Consider the following 23,918-nt stretch of genomic DNA (forward strand, 5'->3'; position numbering starts at 1 on the left):
CTCGGCCAGCACCCGCCTGGCTGTGCTGAGCAGCAGCCTGACCCATTGGAAGAAGCTGCCGCCGCTGCCGTCCCTCACCAGCCAGCCTCACCAAGTGCTGGCCAGCGAGCCTGTCCCCTTCGCCGACTTGCAGCAGGTGAGCCACCCCTCGCCCCGCCCCTGCCGCTGGGTGGCAGCGAGGCACAGGGTTCGCCCCTCCACCTCAGAGGAGGTAGGGAAGTGGAGTTAGGGAGCCTGGTAGCTGTGGGCCCCGCTCACTCCCACCTCACTCTTTTCTTCTCCTCCCCATCCCCTCTCTTAAACCTTCATTCTTTTGCTACCCTTTGTTCTTCCCTTCCGTCTTTCCCATCCCTGCCTTTCTCTTTGGCTCCCTGTCCCCCATCATTCCCTCTCTGGCCACCCATCCCCTCCCCCTGCTTCCGGATTTCCCTTCTCACCTGTCTCTCTGTTCCTCTCTCCCGGTCCCTCTGTCCCAGGTCTCCAGGATAGCTGCTTATGCCTACAGTGCACTTTCTCAGATCCGTGTGGACGCAAAAGAGGAGCTGGTTGTACAGTTTGGGATTCCATGAAGAGAGGGGTCCCTGGACAGCTCTTCTCCTCCTCTCTTCACTCCGTCTCCACCCTGCCTCCCCTGGCCCCCAGCCTCACTGTGGCTTATACAGTATCCTAACCTGCTACTAATCACAGAAGAAAGTGGAGGAGGAGGAGAAGAGTGAGGCGAGAAGCCTGAGCAAGTGAGGATGGAACAGGGGAGGGGAGAACCATTTGGGACTGACCTTCGAAGCCCTGGCCAGGGGTGGGGTGGGGGTCACAGGGACAGGGCCTGGTAGGTCTTCACCATCACTGGGAAGGTGCAGGTGCTGGTGTGAGGGTGATCACTAGGGGGCCTCTTAGGACCCCCTGCCCACCCTTTCTTGGCCTCACTTCTGCCCCCCTCTCCCTGACTTGGTGCTCACATGCACCTCACGAGGGCTTGTGACCAGGGTCTGGATGAGCTTGAATTTGAATGAATTGAGTTTGTATTTCTAGCACCCTGGGTTTTTACATGTTTGGGTTTTTTTTGTTTTGGTTTGGTTTGTCACCCTCGATAAAGGAAGTGTATCCATCTGTGTGCTGGTTCCAGCCCCTCTGTCCTGCCCATCCCCCTACTACTTACTTCTGGCTACTCAAGTCTGTGAGCAGCGAGGTGGAGGATGGGTTCCCAGGTCTTAGCTGAGACTTGGCCTGCACTAACCTCAGATTGGATAAGACTCAGCTTGTCCCTCCTCCAGTGATGGGAACACTGTCAAAGCTGAACTTGAATCTGAGGCAGCTGTCAACTGTTGTGGGTATTGCCTCAGGCTCAGTGGAATTACCAAGAAGCCTGGTGAGGGGGTGGATGTATGCAGGGAGACCAACAGCACCTGGTACAGAGTCAGCAGACACATAGTTTCAAGCAGAAGATTCTTTTTATCAAGTGAAATCTTAAGTAGAATCATGACATGTAAACATGACAGTGAAACTACTCTCATCTGATTGATTGAAGTGAGGGGTTCAGAGGTCACAGCCCATCTTATTGGCCTCCTGTCATGGAAGGCTCTGAGGCATCTCCACAGAACCTTGGTGCTGTGTGAAGCAACTCTAACCTCAGGATATCGGACCTAAAGAGTGAAAAGCGGCCCAGACAGGTTAGATAAGTTTCCCAAGGCCTCCCAAGCCAGCAGGCCTTTCCTTCCACTTCCTCCTTGTTTCAGTGAAGTAAGACCAGAGCTACTGGCGCTTGCCTGAGTTGGGTGGCATCTTTACACGGTATAAGAGACTTCTGCTGAACAGCTCAAATCATTTATTGTCAAACCAAACTGACCATCCCCGGGCCTTTAGGACTGCTGGGGTCCCGGGAACCTCAGAGTGCGTTGTGCTTGATCCAGACCTTCTTGGGTTTGATGTTCATGCGTTTCCACACTTCAGCTGTTGTGCGGTCTGCCTTGGTGACCCCACTGAAGTCGAACGTGGTGATACGGGGCAGAGTGCACAGCACATATTGCCTGCGGGGAAGACTTGGGCTGGGGCCAGGCCCCCTTCTAGAACCCCTTTCCCCCTCCACCAGTCGCTCCTATCTCCTCTGACTGCAAGGAATGGAGGGACTTGAGTAGAGTGTGGGGGAGACTGAATTTATCCTGACTGACATCAAGAAATGCCTGAAGCCCTCTACTCCCTTCCCTGGTCCAAGCATAGCAGAAGGATGGTGTTAGGGTTCTAACCCTAACTCTCCTCCTTTCCCTCATGGGAGCCTAGCTGGAGCCCACCTCCAGGGCAGGGCACTTACCTATACCCCTTCTCTTCCTCTATGGGGTTCCCATGGAGTGTCAGGCTGCGGAGCCGAGGGAGGACAGCCAGCTTGTTCACCTCTCCAAGGCGGTGGATGCTGTTGCCATGGAGATAGAGCACACTCAAGTTGAAGAAAGTTGTCAGGACCTGTTGGGGAAGGAAACTGGAAGCTAGACTGGACAGAGCCGTGTATCTGTGCTCAGGACTGACTTGTGGGCAGAGAAGGAAGAGTTGAGGGAATGATTTGTCACCCCCAGAGCCGTACTAGATTGATTCCAACCTACTTTTATTTGCCTTTGAAGGGGTACAGGGGCACCACACTGACAGCACTGTGATCCGAGGGGCAGAAGGTATGGGCCTGGGTCCTGTCACTGCCACTGACTTGCCAGGTGCCTGGGCTCTCCTGCTTCTCCTTGAGCCTTAGCTGTCCCTTCACTGAAGACCATTCCAGCTTTGGTGTTCTAAGATTCTATCACAACAGGGGACAGGGGACAGCATCATGCTAGGTACATAAGAGCTTTTAAAATAGTAGTTAAATTGAGATCAGTGCACCTGGGGAACAGTTTCCAAGTCATACTCTAACTCCTTTCCCCTCTAGCACAGATCCTGGATGAAAAGGGGCTAGTTTTGTTTGTTTCTTAAAGTTTAGCCTGAGTTCATGGAAAGTAACTGCTGTACTTTTAGTACCTACCTCTGCAAAAGAACTTGGCACAAAGCACAGTGGGTGCCCAATAATAAGCTACGATTTTACTTCAGCCTCCTATGTGAAGGCTTGCTGTGTGCCAGTTGCTTTTCATATGTTCTCACTTAATCCTCACAAAATGTTTATAATGCTGGCATATTATCCCCATTTTTCAGACAGCAAGGCTGAGGTTTTGAAAGGTTAGGAGCTTGCCCAAGGTCACAAAGTCCGAGGCAGATCTAGTATTTGAACCTATATCTGTTTGAGCCTACAGCCATGTGCTTTGCAGGGCACCATGCTGCCTCACTACTTCCTTGATAATATGTGGGAGGTGGAGAGGCTGGGGGCTGGACAAGGTGGCTTCAGGTCCACCCTCTGGACTCACAGGGTCAATGGAAGTCAGGTCATTGAAGGACAGGTCAATCCAGGCCAGGTTCTCTGGATGCTCCAGAAGCTGTGAAACCACATGGTTGAAGTCTCTCAGGTCATTGAGGACGTTGTTGTTCAGCCACAGGGACTGAGACATTGACTTCCCTGACTTTGCGTGCCTTAGTGGTCGTAGCCCTGTCCGTGGCTCCTCGCTTAACAGATCTGTGGGGACAGAGTGAACTTTGGGTATGTCATCTTTGCTTTTCTGGCTCTGGGGGGTGGCAAAGGAACAGAACTGGGAGGATTTGTAGCTAGAGGAGCTGGCAGGGCCAGAATCCCATGCTTGTGTCCAGTGCGACTGTATGCAGTGTTCCCCAGGCCCCAGCAGTCAGAGTGAGCTTGGATTAAGGGTCAAAGACTTCACATCCCAAACTCTTGGTTTGGGTCACATGCTCCTCTCAGGTCTATTATCATTGGGTCCTCTGTACACCACCCCTGTGTGGGAGTTGGAGGGAGGCGGATTTTATAGATGAGGAAACCAAGAAGCAAGAGGTGTTGGACTTCAGCCAAGATGCTGAAGCACAAAATCCAGAATTATCCACTGGTAGAGCCTATAGATTCACACACTCTTGATGTCCTCTCCCTCTTCCATTAGTATTGAGTAACTGCTATGTGCCAGATACTGGATATACAGTGGTGAACAAAATGAGAGATAAGCTCTATATGAATAATAGAGCAGGGGTGAAGCAGATGTTTATGCCTTGGAGGAGCTCAGATGGGAAAGATGAAAACAAACGGTCAATATTCTATAATAAATGCTATTTAAGTTGTGGAAGCACAGAAAAGGGTCTCCTAACCCAGTTTGGGAGCTTAGGGAAGTTTCCCAGGGAAGGTGAAGCCTGAGCTGGATATCTCAGTGGGTTAGGAGACGTTAACCAGGCAAAGAAGGGTGGAAAGGGTGAGAAGAGCATGTGCAAAGTTACAGAGGTATGGAATAGCAATGGGCACACACACACATACTACACAAGGGGGCAAGGAGGGAAAAGGAGACACGGAGCCTTGAAAACCAGGCTGAGCATCTTAGACTTTATCCTGCAGAAGATGGGAAGCCACTGGAGGGTTGAAAGCAAAGGAGATGATACAGCTCTGTCAATTCAGAAAGATCACTCTGAAGGTTTAGTGTGGAGCATGGATTGGAGGGAGTGGGTGGGACTGGAAGACCAATTTGGCTCTTTCAGTCATCTAAGCAAGGATGAGGGACATACAAACAGCATGACTTGATGTTGACTAGATTCAAGGGTAGAATAATATTCAAGGGTGTTGGGACTTCCCTGGCGGTTCAGTGGTTAAGACTCTGCACTTCCAACACAGGGGGCGCAGGTTCGATCCCTGGTCTGGGAACTAAGATCCCACGTGCTGTGTGGCACAGTTAAAAAAAAAAAAAAAATTCAAGGGTGTTGCCCAATGTTCTTGATGACTGGTGAGATGCCAGTCCTATGAACTGATACAGGATTAAGAAAAGGAGAAGAGGGACTTCCCTGGTGGTCCAGTGGTAAAGAATCTGCCTTCCAATGCAGGGGACGTGCGTTTGATCCCTGGTTGGGGAACTAAGATCCCACATGCCACAGGGCAACTAAGCCTGCGCACAACTACTGAGCCTGCGTGTCTCAACTAGAGAGCCCGCGTGCCGCAAACTACAGAGCCCACACTCTCTGGAGCCCGCACGCAACAACTAAAGAGAGGAAAAACCCACACGCTGCAGCGAAGAGCCGCGTGTGCCGCAACGGAAAGATCCCACATGCTGCAATGAAGATCCCGCGTGCCGCAACTAAGACCTGACGCAGCCAGAAAGAAAAATAAATAAATCAGTCAAAAAAAAAAAAAAAAAAGTTGGGAAGGTGATGAGTTCAGGCTTGGCCTTGGCAGGTCTGAGGTTCCTATAGTACTAGAAAGAGGAGAAGCCAAGCAAGCAGTTGGATATGAAGGAGACATAGACTTGAGAATCATTAGCATAGAGTGTATACAAGTTAGAGAAATAGATAAGATTCTTCAAGCAGAGTGAGGGTCGGGGGAGGGGCATCCATTAAGGAAGTTAAGAACCAGGGCAGGGAGAACCAGGAGGCCCACAGTTTCAGTGGCAGAGTCAGAACCATGCACCAGCTCTGGCTGAGGTGACTAGATGTTTCCTGTTGCCTCTATGCCTTTAGTTACTCGTCTAAAGCTGCCTCCCAGAAAGGAAGTAGTACTTTCTGAACTGGTCCGCTTGTCTTCACCCTCTCCTCAGCTCTTACTAGACACACTTCTCTTCCACCCCCACCCAGCTTGAACTTCTCCTCCTCAGCTGCAGGTCAGGCAGCATCCACCAGGTGGCTCTCTGTCTTGGTCCGGGAGTGAGCGGACCCACAGTTGGGGCCTGAGGGTGGGGGGGGAGGTGGCAGGAGGGTCAGGGAGCGGAGTACCCCCGCTCGTGAATAAACCCTAATCCTGACCCCCAGCCTCACATCGCCTGACTGCAAACCCTGAAATGAAAAGACAGATGAGTAAAAGTTAAGATCAAAATAAGCCCACCTACGGACTAGCCTCCAGTCTGATGAGACAGCAGCTTGGGGAATGCCAGCAAGCATGGGCTGATCCCAGCTCAGGGGGAGCCACTGGGGATGGCATTGCCTAGAACTTGAGGCTGCCTGGGATTGCTGTTATCATGGGTGGAGGAGGGTGTCCAGGCTGCTCTCCACCGACTCCATCAGAGCACTGCATTGCCTGAGGATCTGTCAAAGCTGCCCTGTTCAGAGTAGGCCAAGGCGGGTCTGGAAATTGGACCACAGATATCAACACTCAGAGAACTAGGGGTTGTCTAGCCCCAGGAAGATCTGGGGAAGACATAATTCTGTCTTCATATCTATGAAGGGTTGCTACGCAGCTTTTCCCACATGTCCCCATAGAACACATGTTTGATGTGAAGAACTTTTTTGTGTCATTCCTCACCCTGTAATGGAAGGGCTGGTAGGTGTGTGGTATGGGACTCCCTTAACTGTGGGTTTGTGAGCAGTTAGAGCACTATGGGTTGGAGGTGGTAGACTGGATGCCTTCTAAAGTCACTGCCATTTCAGATTCTATGATCCATATATTGATTAATTCAGGAAATAGTGTACCAGGTACCCCAAAACTCTACCCTGTCCTCTAACCCCAATTTTAAGTAAGTGTGCCAAATGCCCTGGGGAACCTGAGGGGACTGGCCTTTTGGGGCTTAGATGTGCCTCTCCTTCTCCCTTCCCCACTCAGCAAGGAGCATATGCCTGGCATACGTGTACAGATCTAAACACACATATATAGAAGGCTTAATAGTAGTGGGTGCTCAAGATTTAACTGTTAAATGAAAGACAGGGCATCTGTGCAGATTATGTTTTGTGCTGTGCAGTTATCCTTGGTCATAGTAACTTGTCTCTCCCCTCCTTCTGAGGACACCATAGAGGGCTAAGCCACACTCCCCACTCAGAGCTAGGAATTCTCAGGGTAGGTAGGAGCCATACTTCTCTCCTTCCTCTGTCACCTCAGCTATCTTGTACATAGCCATTATTGCAGCTAAAACCCTGTGAAACATGGACTACATCAATCAGAAGTGATGCTGTGCATAATAAAGGAAGATCACGGCAAGTGGGTGTGTGCTATGAGAGAACAAATGGGAGTTACTGTTGTAGCTGACGGCAACCCCAGTAGTAAGTACCCTAAACCCAAACCCAAGTAGTATCCAGTACCCTTGATAACTATTCACGTGCTTCCTGAACTTAAAGGTGGCGGCTGCTTGCCTAAGAGAGTCGACCAAAGCCAGATAATGGGTCTAGGTTATGTTGATGCCAACCTGTGTTCTGTGAAGGCAGATGTACTGATGTGTTTATGAGAGCAGATAACAAAGACAGCAGAACTTCCCTGGGAAGAAGCACATTCCCTTGAGAATATGATCTTGATGAGAGCCTCCCTCTGTCCCCTCCTGAAAGGTACTAGCTGCCCATTTACACACACACTGAATGATAAAATAGGAATGAGTGTGGGCAGTGCTGGGACCTGTAATAAGTGTGGGTGATAATGGAATAAATTTGGATATGACTGAAATGAATGTAAAATTTGTCAAGAAATATTTAGACTGGAAACATGCCATTTTGTTAATAACAAGACCTTGCATGTTTTACCAGTGATCAGAACAGGCTTGTGTCCTCAGACAGAGGAGAGTGGGTTCTGCCTGTTGGCTGGGACTCTGTAGCAGCCTGTGTTTTCATTAGTCTCTTCTCTCCAGGTAAAAAGTGGAGAATAAAACTATTGGCTGATAGACTGGCTCTCCCGTTTTCTTCCACCTGACTGTCTTGCTGTAGCCTGGCTTCTTTTGAAGATCATCAGTTACCCTGAAAGCCCCCTGGGTCCTTTCAGATTTGCTGGTAATTTTTAAAAAGGCCAAACTCTTCCACTCCCACCTCCCTACCCACTACTCTCCCCAAAATAGCAGCAACAAAAATCCCATATGCTTATGCGAAGAATCTCTTTAGGCTTTTAAGTAGAAGACTGGCTTCTCCCTAGGGACCACACCCATCCTGCTGCCATGGTGAGTGGAATGCCGTGCTCTGGGGGCTGACCTTGGCTCACGTGGATGCTTCGGAAGGAGTAGTCAAGAGGGGGCTCTTGCACCGGAGTGTTCGTATGGTCCTGTCTGTTCATAGCTCAGGCCATCATTTGTCAGGTGGAAGCATGGGCCCTGGGAATCCGAGTTCAACCTGGGAGGACAGAGAAGGACTGGTTTTCCTCATAGCTCTCCACCCCTGCTATACACCCTCCACTACTCCAGGTTTTCATGGCTGCATTTCTACTTTAAGGTAACAGTCATGATTCCTTGCATTTGTAGGGCACTTCCTACTTCTCTGAGCACCTTCACATCCCTTAGAGTTCATTGATAGTTATAATACCCATTTCTACTTTCCAAAGAAACTGAGGCCCCAGGGTGAAAGCACTTGCCCACAGTTAAGCCAGTGAGTCAGCTGTGGACTACAATCCTATTCTTCTGAATCCTACTCTGAGTCCCTTTCTGCTACTCCATAGTAGTTGCCATGAAGGCTGTCTCAATAGCTACCCTCTGGTGACATCAACTGGGCTATTCTATTGCTTAACAAACCCCTGAGGGCCTGCACTGGATCTGGTGTCTGACAGCCCTTTGCAGTCTGACCCATATGGGGATTGGCTACCTTCTCTGCTCACCTTGTCTGTCGGCCCCATTATCTTTTCATCCGAAGACGCTACTTTCAGCTATGTCCTGAATGTAGTCATACATATATAAACATACATACACATAAAACCAGAGTCTGCCTCACTCTCACTCACCTGTCACTGATGCCTGAAACTCCACCATTAGGGATTCATTCCTTTGGGTTCAGGGATTGTTCCCTGTCAAAATGGAAATACCCCCTGAGAGGGGTGAACACAGTGTTATCAGTCATTTACAATGTGGTGTGAATTGTCTTATCAGATCCTTTCCAATTTGTTAGCTCAAATAAATCTGAGAATTTTTCGACTGGGCAGAGCCATGAGAACACCACTCACCTGTGAAGAGGAGAGCTGACACAAACAAAAGACAAACAGACTGACAAATACATGTCCCAGTCAACCTCCCCTTCTGACTTCATCCACTGCTGTCACCTTTGTATTTACTACTTTACTTGCTTTCCGAAAGGATTTGAGGTATTTTACGGTAATAACACACTCATAAAACAGGATGATTTGTAGAACAGAGCTGTCCAACAGAAATATAATGAACATCACAAATGCAAGCCACGTGTATATTTTTTTTCCACATACGTAATTTAAAATTTTCTAGTAAAAGAAAAGTCAAAAGAAACAGGTGAGGTTACGTTTAATAATATATTTTATTTAACCTAATATATCCAAAATATCATTCAACATATAATTGATATTAAAATTTGAGATACTTTACACTTACAGCACATGCCAACTGGGACAAGCTACCTGTCAAGTGCTTAATAGCCACTTGTGACTAGAGGCTACCATACTGGACAGTACAGATATAGAAAATGAAAACATGGAAGAGAAAGATTAGAAGCCAGAATAAAGGAAGAGAGAGAGATGAACCAGGGAATTAGGAAACTATCCCTCTATTTATCCCTGAAATTCCTGGCAGCTAAAGCAAAAGTGGAAACCTTAGTATATGTGGTTCTCATCATTCAATTCAAAGAAACAATTTGTATCCAGAGACTATGAAATTCACAAATGTTATTAAAATGGAATTCCTCTTAAAAAAACCATGGACCTGATAGCTTATAATTCAGCTTAAGCTTAACATAGTCTAGGTAAATTCCTTTTTTGGTGACTTAACATATGAAGGATAGAGTTTAACAGTTTTAGAGGAATGGAAAGTGAATGTCTTCCTCTCAAAAAGCAGCAGTCTCAACTGAGCTTTGGGTAAGTGATGGCTTGAGTTACTTCACAGCTGAATTCTCTGTCAAGTGTGAGACTGGCCTGATGGGCATGGGTTGTTGATTGGGGAGACCTGAATCTTTGGATATCAAATCTACAGACACAACAAAGAACACATTATTCTTTTGTAGAAACAGAGGAAGCTGGCTTGCTTCTCACCTAGACGTGTCCCACTTGAGAACCCACAAGAAGTTTGATGCCTCTGAGCAAGACTGGATACTTTTCTCAAGTTGGGACCCCAGAGGTCAGCACTACAGGACATGGATTTTAGCTTAAAACATTTAAGGGTGGATTTTTACCATTAATCTTGACCATCAGAGAACCTCAGTGCAGTTCCAAAGGACTTCTGATTTTGTGTAGCACCAGCTCCTGAAGCATTTTTCTGGATGAGTTAGTATTAAAAATAGAGCACTGGGGCTTCCCTGGTGGCACAATGGTTAAGAATCTGCCTGCTGATGCAGGGGACATGGGTTTGAGCCCTAGTCCGGGAAGATCCCCCATGCAGCGGAGCAACTAAGCCCGTGTGCCACAACTACTGAGCCGGCACTCTAGAGCCCACGAGCCACAACTACTGAGTCTGTGAGCCACAACTACTGAAGCCCGCGCGCCTAGAGCCTGTGCTCCGCGACAAGAGAAGCCTCCACAATGAGAAGCCCGTGCACTGCAACAAAGAGTAGCCCCTGCTTAATGCAACTAAAGAAAGCCCGAGTGCAGCAACGAAGACCCAATGCAGCTATAAATAAATACATAAATAAATTTATTTATTTATTAAAGATAAAGTGGAGCCCCAAGTAGTTCGACAAATTTGCCCGTTGGAAAGGGTTATTAGTCTTCTCCATTTAAACACCAGCCCAGGCTGTGAGCTAGTATTGTGTCTTATTCGTCATCTAACACAGAACCTGGCTTACAGCAGGCACTCAGGAAATGTTTGTGGGAGGAATGAATGAGAAACTGCCAAATACAAGGATTTCTGTTTTGGGGGTGTTGATGCTAAGCTGCACTTTCTAACAATTGGCTCCGAGGTTCAGCTATTTCAGTCCACACCTCATTCACAGTAAGATATTTAATTCAATTCTTCAAACATTTGTTGAGCGCCTGCTGCCCTATGCTTGACCAGAAGGAATGAAGCCAAGATACAAATAATAGAACCCTGTCTGTAAAGAGCACAGGAAATCCTGCTGGGTTGCTATTGATTGTGGCAAACCAGCCTGCATCCATTTCTAAGAAACAGCTGCCTACTTAGTGAATACTCTCATGTTTCAGTACTCAGCTCTAGCATACCCTCTTTGATGAAGACTTTCTTTCCAGATAAAATTGATCATTGTGCCCTGTATCAGATTGATTCCCTTGATGAACTCTATCATGGTCTCCCCTGTATCCATTTCTTTTGCCCTCTTTGTAGTTCCATCCACTCTGATTCTGGGTTCAGCCATGCAACTTGCTTTTGCCAACAGGATGTTGGTAAACATGAAGCAAATAGAAGCTTAAAGAGAGGACTTGCCCTGTGCTCTTTGCCAGTGCCAAGAGAACATGGTTAGCCTGCTGGAGGGATATGAGAAACGTGTAGGTGAGATACGTGAAAAAGAAAGCCAGTGATCCCAGGTGAGGCCATCCTAGACTAGCCTATAGCCAGCCTACCCGAAGGCAAGATCACGAGAGTCACCCAACCCACATGTGACTGCAAACACATGAATGAGCCCTGCCAAGACCAGAAGAAACACATGGCTGACTCGGAGACTTGGAAGCAATAATAAGAGTTTATTGTTTTAAGCCACCATGTTTTTGGATGGTTTGTTATACAACAATAACTAATTGATATATGCCCCCACTGTACTCTGAATAAAATTTCATCACAGCCTGTTTCCTTATCTGTAAAATGGAGACAAACCCTGTCTTGAGAGCTGTTGTATGTCCTGTAGCAGGTGTTCAATAAATTGAACCAGTTGTACTCTCTATACTCATTTCTTTATAACCTACTTCCTGTTCCCTCCCTGTAAGCTTGAGGACAGGAAAAGAAGTCAGACTTCTTTCTCTCTTCCCACCATTACCCTGCACCAAGCCTGGGTATTCACTAAAGCCTTGATGGATAAATGGAGAAATGAAAGAAATGAAGGAATAAATGAATGATACCTTCAAGGTGTCACATAGTGAACCTGACTGCTGGGGAGAACTGACGAGCCTTGAGGTTGCCTTACTCGCTCCAGTGGCTGTTTTTGGCGTCAGTCTTTCCCAGCTGCTGTTCAGCCTCATGACCAGGAGCTAGTCAGACCCTAGCGCCTTCCTCATTTGTCTACATTGACTGAATTGATGAATGACAGGGTTAGGGGCATACCTGCTCTGTTTTGGAGTTTTTCTTCTCCCGATTGGAAATATCATTTACTGTTTTTCTTTTTTTTTTTGCGGTATGTGGGCCTCTCACTGTTGTGGCCTCTCCCGCTGCGGAGCACAGGCTCCGGATGCACAGGCTCAGCGGCCATGGCTCACGGGCCCAGCTGCTCTGCGGCATGTGGGTTCTTCCCGGACCAGGGCATGAACCTGTGTCACCTGCATTGGCAGGCGGACTCTCAACCACTGCGCCACCAGGGAAGCCCTACAGTTTTTCTTTTTTAATTTTAAAAGTTAACGTGATAGCTGAATAAAGTCAAACAACATAGAGAGATACAAGTGAAAACTAAAAGTGTGGCTCTCCATCTCACTCTCCAAGAATGCTCATGATTTACAGTTTGGGAATATAAACTCCTAGAAGACATATATAACAAAATTATGTATATTTTAAAGTAAACACATACTGTCTGTTCCTTTGTAAAGCTATTTTTTTCTTTTCAAATTGTTGTAGACTCTCTTACCCTTTTTAAATAGCTGCAGAGTGTTCCATAGAATTTGTGTGTACCCTACTTTAACTTTACTTGGGCTCCCCCCGTGATGCAGTGGTTAAGAATCCGCCTGCCTGTGGCACATATATACAATGGAGTATTACTCAGCCATAAAAATAAATGAAATTGAGTTATTTGTAGTGAGGTGGATGGACCTAGAGTCTATCATACAGAGTGAAGTAAGTCAGAAAGAGAAAAACAAATACCGTATGCTAACACATGTATATGGAATCTAAAAAAAAATAAGTGGTACTGATGAACCTAGTTGCAGGGCAGGAACATAGAGAATGGACTTGAGGACTTGGAGTGGGAGGGGGAAGCTGGGGCGAAGTGAGAGTAGCATCGATATATATACACTACTGGATGTAAAATAGTTGGCTGGTGGGAAGCAGCAGCATAGCACAGGGAAATAGGTTTGATGCTTTGTGATAACCTAGAGGGGTGGGATAGGGAGGATGGGAGGGAGGCTCAAGAGGGAGGGGATATGGGGATGTGTATGCATATGGCTGATTCACTTTGTTGTGAAACAGAATCTAACACAGTACTGTGAAGCAATTATACTCCAATAAAGATCTATTTAAAAAAAAATAAGGCCTGGGAGTCAGAAGAAAAAAGAAAAAAGAATCCGCCTGCCAATGCAGGAGACACGGGTTCAAGCCCTGGTCCGGGAAGGTCCCACATGCCGCGGAGCAAATATGCCTGTGCGCCACAACTACTGAGCCTGCGCTCTAGAGCCCACAAGCCACAACTACTGAGCCTGCGCTCGAGAGCCCGTGAACCACAACTACTGAAGCCCACGCACCTAAAGCCCGTGCTCCGCAATAAGAGAAGCCACCGCAATGAGAAGCCTGCCCACCCCAATGAAGAGTAGCCCCCGCTCGCCGCAACTAGAGAAAGCCTGCGCACAGCAACGAAGACCCAACGCAGGGCTTCCCTGGTGGCGCGGTGGTTGAGAGTCTGCCTGCCAATGTAGGGGACAAGGGTTTGAGCCCTGGTCCGAGAAGATCCCACATGCCGTGGAGCAACTAAGCCCATGTGCCACAACTACTGAGCCCGTGCGCCCGGAGCCCATGCTCCGCTACCAGAGAAGCCACGGCAAAGAGAAGCCCGCGCACCACAACAAAGAGTAGCCCCCACTCGCCGCAACTAGAAAAAGCCCGCGTGCAGCAATGAAGAACCAACGCAGCCAAAAATAAAATAAATAAAATTATATATTAAAAAAAAACTTTACTGGGCTTCCCTGGTGGCGCAGTGGTTGAGAGTCCGCCTGCCGATGCAGGGGACACGGGTTCATGCCCCGGTCCGGGAAGGTCCCACATGCCGCAGAGCGGCTGGGCCCGTGAGCCATGGCCGCTGAGCCTGTGCGTCCGGAACAGGCTCCGTAACGGGAGAGGCCACAACAGTGAGAGGCCCGCGCGCCGCAAAAAAAAAAAAAAACTTTACTTAATTTAACTTCATTTAACCAATCCCAAGTTGATGATGGAAATTTGTTTTCAGTTTTTGGAAATTGCTAACAATTGGAATTTGATTTGTTGATAGCCTGTCTCTTCTCTCTCTCAGGTAAGTAGCAACATGATGGCCCAGGAAGCTGTGAGGAATATTCAGATGAAGAGATCTGATAGGAGATTCAACAGCCTGGCCTAGTGAGGGTTTCTATTTATAGGCTACAGGTGGAAGAAAAACCAAAGACCGTCATGAAGTCTTCCACGTAATCTAATGTATTCTGGGAAGTTATATTTCTAGGTGCCAAAGGTAGGCCCCAAATTCAAACTGGTTCCTGCCCATCCCTCTACTCCTATCTCTTATCCTCACCTCCAATTCTGCAGGCCAGCCAAATGCAACTACTTGGAGTAAGTTCCCTGCACCTGCCTCTGGGCTTCTGCACATCCAGCTTTCTCTGCTTGGAGTACAGTTTCTTCTTTTTGCCTTGCTAATTTTTAATGACTCAGCTCCAGTTTCCCTTTTTTCTGAGGAGCCTACCCTCATGCCCAAGTCTGGATGTGCGACTTCTCTTCTGGACCCCCATAACACCCTATATTTACCCTTGGTAGCACTCGTAACCCTAGTATTATCTCCTTACTATCTGTGTGTACATAAACTCCACCAGGGCAGAAGCCATGTTTTTCTCATGGTTGTATCCTGACAGTGGAGGCAAGTAGTAGGTACTTAACAATATGTTAAACATTGCAACAGCGAATAACACTATAAAGGAGAGGGACACGACGTTGCTATAACTGAGGGATCTGAGCTGCTCTAGGCAGTCAGGGGAGATAGTCCTAAAGAAGTGATTGAGAGGGACCTCCCTGGCGGTCCAGTGGTTAAGACTCTGCGCTTCCAATGCAGGGGCGCACGGGTTCATCCTTCGTGGGGGAACTAAGATCCCACATGACACGCGGCTCGGCCAAAAAAAAAAAAAAATAGTGATCAAGAGAAATATGAAGGATACGTACAAATTAACTATGGCAGAGGGAAAAGATGAACATTCCAGGAAGAAATAACAGCATGTGCGAAGGCTCTATGGTAAGTGGTTACTTGGAAATTTTGAAGACCTTAAAGAAGGCCATATAACTGGTGGGAGAGTGGAAGGGAAATGTATGGTTAGACTGGAGGCTGGAGAGCTGGGTAGGAGCCAAGTTGAGATGTTGCTTGATGCTAAGAGCAATAGGAATCCCAAGGTATATTTTTAATTGGGGGTATTGTGGGGAAAGTGAACAATATCAGATTTGCATTTTGAAGGATTACTCTGGTTGCAGTATGCAAAATGGCTCGGAGGGAAGGCAGGAAGGATGTGATGGTAGCTACGACTAGAGAAAAGATACTAGGAGTAAAGCTGACAGGATTTTATGATGGATGGGAAATGAAAGAGGTATTAAAGATAACGCTTGTTTTTTTGACTTCTGTAATGGTGGACAGAGGTGAGAACACTGGAAGAAATTCAGGCTTGGAGTACATAGGGATTATGAGTTCAGCTGAAAACATGTTGAGCTTGGATGTTTTTGAGATATCCTGAAGGAGATGTTGAAGATGCAATTGGTTATATAGATCTGGAGCTTGGAGATGAGGGTTGGGTGGGGTTGGAGATACACACTCCCGTACATCTGCATATAGGTGGTAAATGAAGTTGTGGATGTGGATGAGAATATCCAAGAAGAGAATCTAGAGTGAGGTGGGAAGTGGGCCTAGGACCAAGCATGGGGGAGCTTTAAGACAGTAAGTGGACCAATCAAGGCCAGCTAGGAGCCAGCCAGAAGCTAACTAATCATGGCAGCATCAGACATGGGTGCTGTGTTAGCAAGACTGTTTATTTCTTGTTTAGTTAAATCTGTTTGATTCCCATTGTCTTTAGTCTCTCTAGTTCTCTTTCCCCATTTAAACTTTCAAGGAATGATCTGAAACCCATTCAGGCTGAAATGTAAATAACTCAATGTAGGCGATACAAGTTTCTTTTCCCTGGGGCAGTTTATCTTACTACTTTGAACAAGTCCTTAAGCTAGAGAGGCTGTAGGCTCAAGCTACAGACTTGGCTGGAAGTTGGCAAACAGGGGTATAGTCCTAGCTGTCACTGACTTGGTGTGTGGCCCCCCGCAAGTCACTGCTCCTCTCTAGGTTTCAGTTTTCCAATCTGTGAAATGGGGATAAATATCCTTGGACTCACCAAGCTCAAAAGAAAGACTGGATGTGAAGACACTGGGTAAGTTGTAACAGATCTGTCATGAAGACTGTAAAAGGAGTGAAACTCTAACTGCAGAACTTGGAGAAGCAGACCACAGAGGAGGTGTAGGGAGAAGAGGTTATTTAAGGACAGGACCCCTAATAAGTATGTGTGGGAAGATCCTGCTGACTCTCTGAAAAGGGGGCTCTACCCTGGGGTCTTCCTGCTTGGAAGGAAAGGGGCAGTTCAAGCCCCAGAAAGTTTCCTACAAATCCAGAATTAGGGACTGTGATTTACTCTAATCTTACTCCCATGTCTTGAAGAGGGTCTCAGTCGACCAGAGGAAAACCAACCCCATGTCTGAAGGCGTTTCAGATCTCCCAGGATGTGTCAGGGATTTGAGACAGTAGTATTAGGGGGTCACATCTTTGTGATGCGGAGGTTCTTAAGCACCCCCAAATCTGTCTGGGTATGTGCCTCTGCCTTCCCTTTCCTCCCCGCGCCCGTCTATCCCATATGGGTTTGTGTCTTGTTCACTGCGAAAAGGGATAAGGGGTAAGGGGGGGAGGTCTCAGGTCCCCGAGAAAGGAAGCTCTTAGTCTTTCTGTGTGCCCCTTCCCTCTCCATAGAGTTCTTGTCCTCTAGAGCAGGTTTCCTGTTTTCCCGCCCAACTCACCCGCAGTTGCTTCCCCTCCAGCCTCTGCGTCCCACTATCTCAGGGTTACTCAGAGCAACTCTATGGTAACTACCTACGTCACCACGTCCCAGCTGAGCGCCATAGGCGCTGCCGCGATGCCTACCGGGAGCTGTAGTCCGTCAGGGGCTGGGTTCCAAGGCCGCGGGCAGTGCAGCGATTTGTAGTTGCCTTCGCCCTCAAGCCGAGGGCCGGGGTCCGGAAGTTGTGGCACCCTGTCTCCCTTTCCAGTGGCCCTCACTTCCTTTTCCCGGGTCCTCCAGCGTGCTCTTGCGTGCGACGCCGGCCGACAGGGGCCAATTGAAGGGCGGCGCGAGGGGGCGGGGCCATAGTTTAAACTAATTGTGTGCTTACGGCGCTGGCGCGAGCCCGCGACCAACGCAATCCGGGGAAAGCCAGAGTAGGAGCGGGAGAGCGGGGCCAGGTAACCGCTGCTGGCGTGTGGTTTGGGCGCCCGCAGGGATGCCCGGGCCCAAAGGGGATGCTGGAGAGGCGGGTGTGAGCGGAAGGGCTCCTTCGTAACCGAGGCTGACTGGGGAGAGTCTATCTAGGGTAAGGTTTGTGAGGAGAGGGCCTTGTCCGAGGGGGAGGTGCCGGGCGTGCTTAGGGGGGGAGGGTCTGTTTGGGGGCGTGTCCATGGAATCACGTCTGAGGGCGACAGGAGTGCCGGTAATGCGGATTCCTGAAAGGCTCGTCGCCGAGGGTTCCTGTAGTGGAAAGGCTTCGCCTATTATTGTTAACAATAGTGGTAGTAGTAATAAACATTTTCTCAACCCCAACGACGTTTGAGACACTGTGCCACACCCTTTATATGGATTGTGTTTTTAATATCCCTAACAGCATTATTATGCTTTATTACAGTTGGGCCATCTGAGGTTTATGTTCAGTTTGGCCTGGGTTGCATAGATAGTGCGTGGTTGGCTATACCGGGGTTTTTGTGGAGTTGGGCTTAAGTGTGGGGGGGAGGGGCTGTGTTGGCGGTGCGGGTTGTCTTGGACTAAGGAGTCAATTTATTTTGAGCCTCACTTTTCACTTACGATGTAAACAACGAATTTACCTGCCTTACCTGCTTTCCTGGAGTTGTTATGAGGGTGAAATCAGGTAAGCTGTTTCTTGGAAGCATCTTGGAGAGTAAACATTTTTGACTATAAGTGATGTGACTATGTGGTTTTTGTTGGAAGAGAGCCCACCTGGGTTGATGCTGCCTCTTCTGGGCGCCCTCTTTTGCTTACCCCTGAGATAGCGCTTTTCATCTGGTTTTTGTCTCCCCTACTAGATAGAGACGGTGTCTTTTGTACCTCCATCCTCATGCCTATGCAGGGTGTGAAATGTATCATGGTCATTAACGTATGCTTTGAAATGAATGAGCTTACTTGGGCTGAAAAGGGATAGGAGCCTGGCTTTTCCATCTGTATTTAATGGCTTTTGAACCTCTTACTATGTCCTCTTGCCTGGAAGGGCACTGCCTTCGAAAAATGTGATAATACTTACTTACTTTAACGCATGCTTACCTTTCTCTGGGGTCTGTTGCCTGGTCATGTGTTTCTAAAGTTCTGGATAGTCAAGTGTGGTGAGCAGAAACCTTTGATGAGAAGGGAATTGGAGCTCTACACTGTGGAGAACTTTACTGCTGTGAATATATGGGAACCTTGAGGGAATGTTCACATCAAGTAAGGCATCTTTCAGCCAGCAGGGATGAATGTATGTGTTCCCTCCCTCTCTGTTCCTGTGTGGTATTTTCTCCTTCAGAGGAAGAGGAACATACTTCTTAGTAAAAGCTGCCAAAGTATTCTCTTCTTGGCCCAAGTTCAAGCAAGTGATGACTAATTGTAAAGCCTGAATTATAATCTAAAGCCCCAAACTGTACTCCCCCAAACTAGAAGATCTTAACCAAAAGCTCATATAAGGAACATTTCTATTTAGAATATTCATTTCTTAATTTATGGAATATGGGAGTGGGAAGAATGCCTTGAACTAAAACTTGAGTTCTAGAACTGTTAGGATAGGGGAAAGCCCTGCCACAGATGGATAAACAGAGCTGATCAGGGAACGTTTTGACAGCTGTGTCTAATTGATAAAACCCTATGGTCAGTAGGTGTGTCAGGGGTCATTTATTTCAGCCTCTTACCCAGTTTACATTAAACATATCGAAACATATTGTCCAGACTCAAAATGAGCATTTCCAAGAATGAGACCACTTCCAAAGGTAGTCATCTTAATGTTAGAACAATTCTAATAAATAATAATTGTTTTGTGCTGTCACTGATTATTTCATTTTACACATATACATTTACTGTTTGTTTTTTCATTATTCTTTCTTGCGTTTTATCCCTTCTTTTTGTGTCAAATAGATGAATACATCCTTCAGTTTTTTGTTTTTTGGGGTTTTTTTTTGGCCATGCCAGCGGCATACGGGATCTTAGTTCCCTGACCAGGGATCGAACCTGTGCTCCCTGCAGTGGCAGTGTGGAGTCCTAACCACTGGACCACCAGGGAATTCCCTCTTCAGATGTTTTCTTAGTGAGGGTCTGTTAGTGGTAAATACTCTCTTGGAAAATATCGTTATTTCCTTGTCAGTCTTGATTGATAGTTTAGCTGCGTACTAGGCTTCCAATTATTTTTTTCCCCAGCGCTTTGAAAATGTCCTTTTACAGAAATTCTGGCTTTTTGTTGTTATTCTTGAGAACTATGCTCACAATTGAATTATTATTTCATTGTATGTAACCTGCCTTTTTCTCTGGTTTTTTTTAAGATCCTTTTTTTTGTCATTTGTGTTCTGCAGTTTCATTACATGGTGTGGATTTAATTTTATCCTACTGGGGGCTTATAGTGATGCCTCAATCTGAGATTCCATACCTTTCAATTTTGTAAAAATTCCCCTTTATTTAAAAAAAATGTTTTTCCGGGCTTCCCTGGTGGCACAGTGGTTAAGAATCTGCCTGCTAGTGCAGGGGATGCGGGTTCAAGCCCTGGTCCAGGAAGATCCTACGTGCCGCAGAGCAACTAAGCCCATGCACCACAGCTACTGAGCCTGCGCTCTAGGGCCCGCGAGCCACACCTACTGAAGCCCACGCGCCTAGAGCCTCGTGCTCCGCAACAAGAGAAGCCACCGCAATGAGAAGCCCCCACTTGCTGCAACTAGAGGAAGCCCGTGCGCAGCAACAAAGACCCAACACAGCCAAAAATAAATAAAATAAATTTAAAAAAAAACCAAAAAAGTTATTCCATCTGTCACTATACAAAAATATTACATTACTGACTATATTTCTCGCACTGTACAGTTAATACCCGTGACTCACTTATTTTGTAACTGGAAGTTTGTACCTCTTAATCTCCCTCACCTATTTTTCATCCCCCCCAGTCAGCTTCCCTAGCAACCACCTGTTTGTTCTCTGTGACTCTCTGTTTTGTTATGTTTTTTAGATTTCACATATAATTGAAATTGTACAGTATTTGTCTCTCTCTGTCTGACTTATTTCACTTACTTAGTACCCTCTAGGTCCATCCGTGTTGTCGCAGATGGTAAGATTTCATTCTTTTTTACAGCTGAGTAATATTCCATTAGATATATGTACCACATCTTCTTTATCCATTCATCTATCCATGGGCATTTAGGTTGCTTTCATATCTTGGCTATTATAAATAATGCTGCAATGAACATAGGGGTGTATATATCTTTTCACCCTGTTTTTGTTTTCTTTGGATAAACACCCAGGAGTGGAATTGCTGTATCATATAGGAGTTCTGTTTTAATCTTTTGAGGAACTTCCATACTATTTTCCATAGTGGCTGCACCAATTTACATCCTGCCAACAGTGCCTGAGGGTTCCCTTTTCTCCACATCCTCCCTAGGACTTGTTGTTTGTTGTCTTTTTGATAATAGCCATTCTAACAGGTATGAGGTGATATCTTATAGTGGTTTTAATTTGCATTTCCCTGATGATTAGTGATGTTGAGCATCTTTTCATGTGCCCATTGGCCATCTGTTTGTCTTCTTTGAAAAAAATGTTCAGGTCCTCTGCCCATTTTTTAATTTGATTTTTTTTTTAATGTTGAGTTATATGAGTTCTTTGTATATTTTGGATATTAACGCTTTGTCAGATATATTGTTTGTGAATATCTTCTCCCATACCATGTTTTGGTCTTCTTTTCACTTTTTTGTTGCTAGTTTCCATTGCTATACAAAAGCTCTTTAGTTTGATATAGTCCCATTTGTTTATTTTTGCTTTTGTTTCCCTTGCCTGAAGAGACATATCCAAAAAAATATTGCTAAGACTGATGTCAAAGAGCACACTGCTTGAGTTTTCTTCTAAGAGGTTTATGGTTTCAGGTCTTACATTTAAGTCTTCATTCATTTGGAATTTATTTTTGTATATGGTATGAGAAAGGAGAAAGTAGTCCAGTTTGAATCTTTTGCATGTAGCTGTACGGTTTTCCCAGTACTATTTATTGAAGAGACTTTTACTCATTGTATAGTCTCATCTCCTTTGTTGTAGATTGATTGATCATGGAAGTATGTGTTCATTTCTGCATTCTTTATTCTGTTCCATTGATCTGTGTGTCTTTTTAAAAAAATTTATTTATTTAATTTATTTATTTTTGTCTGCATTGGGTCTTTGTTGCGGTACGTGGGCTTCTCATTGCGGAGGCTTCTCTTTGTTTCGGATCACGGGCTCTAGGCACGCAGGCTTCAGTAGTTGTGGTGTGTGGGCTCAGTAGTTGTGGCACACGGGCTCTAGAGCACAGGCTCAGTAGTTGTGGCGCATAGTCTTAGTTGTTCCGTGGCATGTGGGATCTTCCTGGACCAGGGCTCGAACCCATGTCCACTGCATTAGCAGACTGATTCTTACCTGCTGCGCCACCAGGGAAGCCCCTGTGTGTCTGTTTTGGTGTACTGTTTTGGTTAGTATAGTTTTGTAGTACAGTTTGAAATCAGGGAGCATGATACCTTCAGTTTTGTTCTTCAGGATTGTTTTGGCTATTCAGGGTCTTTTGTGTTTCCATTACAAATTTTAGAATTATTTGTCCTAGTTCTGTGAAAAATTCCCTTGGTATTTTGATAGGGATTGCACAGAATTTGTAGAATGCCTTAGGCTGGAATGGTCATTTTAACAATACAGTAAGTCCTCTACATACGAATTTTCAAGTTGCAAACTTTCAAAGATGCGAACATGTATTCAGATGTCCACATAAGGTAGTTCACGTGTCCTACATCAAACCAAAATCTATCCTCCTTTAACTTGTACTCACTAGTTCTGGTTTTGGCTTCTTGCACGGGGACACGTAAGTCTTTCTCTTTGTCTACATGACAAGCATGCATATGTTTGAAAAAAGTTTTCATGTTTTCCCTGGCATAACATCTGTAGTTCTCCCCTCACATTTGCCATGACATGACTTTCAGACCCTTCACCACGGTGGTTGTCATTCTTTCTCGCACATGCTCTGACTTTGCTTTTCAGAGGTGGGGCCCAGAGTTGTCTTCTACTAACATGACCTGAGCCACATTGATGTTTTGGGTAGGTCTGTCAGATTAATGGTTCACAGGGGAGTGTCTGGAGTAACAGCCTGCCTTCCACTTCCCACCATAGGCAGCCTTTGTTTCCCCCCAAAGGTAACCTTTTTAATATGAACTGTTGTACCAGGTCCTTACCATCCCATGTTAGTTTGGTTGATTTCTTTTATTCTAAATGCAGGGCTTTATGTGTAATCCTGTTAAATTATATATTGGCTATTTTTGGTATCATTGAACCTGTTAAGATCTTTTTGCCGGATCAAATCTAAAAACATTGTATTTTCTTTTCTTCACAGTTTATAATTCCAAAGTTTAACAAGCATACCTTACATGTTTTCATTCTGTCTTTGGTAAAAATGCTAAACATGGTAGGTTTGAGAAGAAAGCTGAATATTACACCTCTGGAGATCTTACTTCAGTTGATGGAGGTTTGGGGGGAATAGTTTTGACTATTCTTTCTGCTAAATTGGGGGAGGAGCTGTCTGGAAAGGGCAGAATCTTGGCCGTCAATGAGGGGAGGAGAGAGTCAAGGCTAAGGATTGGCCTTTGGGCAGTCAGTCACCCTAATAAGGGACCACTTGGCAGAAGTAAAATGATCTGGTGGCTGTAGAAGGGAGAGAGGGCATATTGCACAGCATGCTTCTGGGTTGAGGCCTCTCTTGGCAGCTGTGTCAGCTGTCCTTTCTGTCCTCCTTAAGGGCCAGTTTCTTTGAAGCCAGTGCAGGAAATGCCAGTGATTCAGCCTTGCATATTTCTTCTGCCTTATTGCAGCTCAGGACTGGTTTGTCTGGTGAGGAGTGAAGACTTTACATGTATTTCAGGCTTATTTATTTGACCACCTGGGTGCCTTCCTGTGACTGGCCAGAGACACTTGCTTTGCAGGCTGTCAAGTTTTTGGTACCCTGTGGCAAGGTGAATACAGTGTGACCCTAGGTCTTGGTCCTGTGTGTGGGTAGCAGCTGCATTCTGCCTTGTAAGGGGGCATTTGTCAAGTGCCTGACTTCTGGATGGTCTCAGTGAGGGCTGAGGTAACAATAGCTTTGATTGCCTACTTTTCTGTCTTTCCTGTGGCGTGACGATGTGAGTTTGAGGGAAACCTCTTGTTCCCTTAGAGTTTGCCACGGTACCCCTCATGAACTACTGCAAAGTGGACTCTGTCTGGTTGCTGACCCCCAAAGCCCAGCTTCCTTAGGCAGTGAGCAAATCATAATGAGTGCCTGTTATACCTCTCACAAAGCTGAATATTTAACAAGTGTATTTATAATACAGGATTTCCCTACTCCCCAGCTGTTCAAACCTACAGATACTTTACAAGAATAATGTAACAAATGCTTGTATATTCTTCACCTAGATTC

General features: G+C 46.3%; 2 protein-coding genes across 5 annotated transcripts in view; one reads left to right on the forward strand and one right to left on the reverse strand.

The window, feature by feature from the left end:
• Positions 1–569, forward strand: part of LAMTOR1 (late endosomal/lysosomal adaptor, MAPK and MTOR activator 1) — a 7,347-nt gene extending 6,778 nt beyond the window's left edge. The window contains exons 4-5 of the mRNA XM_007463026.1: positions 10–136; positions 477–569. Of these exons, the coding sequence (XP_007463088.1) occupies positions 10–136; positions 477–569 (220 nt within the window). The remainder of the gene's footprint in view (positions 1–9; positions 137–476) is intronic.
• Positions 570–1,416: 847 nt separating this feature from the next.
• LRRC51 (leucine rich repeat containing 51) lies at positions 1,417–17,273 on the reverse strand. 4 transcript variants are annotated; one of them, XM_007463023.1, is made up of 6 exons: positions 17,158–17,242; positions 8,723–8,785; positions 7,984–8,121; positions 3,375–3,580; positions 2,306–2,454; positions 1,417–2,024 (listed from the first exon to the last, which is right to left on the reverse strand). In XM_007463023.1, the coding sequence occupies exons 3-6, from the start codon at positions 8,063–8,065 to the stop codon at positions 1,883–1,885; spliced, it is 579 nt and encodes a 192-aa protein (XP_007463085.1). In that variant the 5' UTR covers positions 8,066–8,121; positions 8,723–8,785; positions 17,158–17,242; the 3' UTR covers positions 1,417–1,882. The 4 variants fall into 4 exon arrangements, with proteins under 4 accessions (XP_007463085.1, XP_007463084.1, XP_007463086.1 ...); XM_007463022.1 differs by having other exon boundaries at positions 1,803–2,024; positions 8,723–8,806; positions 17,034–17,273; XM_007463024.1 differs by lacking the exon at positions 17,158–17,242 and adding an exon at positions 17,034–17,133 and having other exon boundaries at positions 1,803–2,024.
• Positions 17,274–23,918: the final 6,645 nt, after the last annotated feature.

Source organism: Lipotes vexillifer, unplaced genomic scaffold, assembly GCF_000442215.2.
Source record: "Lipotes vexillifer unplaced genomic scaffold, Lipotes_vexillifer_v1.1 scaffold557, whole genome shotgun sequence".
Lineage (NCBI taxonomy): Eukaryota > Metazoa > Chordata > Mammalia > Artiodactyla > Lipotidae > Lipotes > Lipotes vexillifer.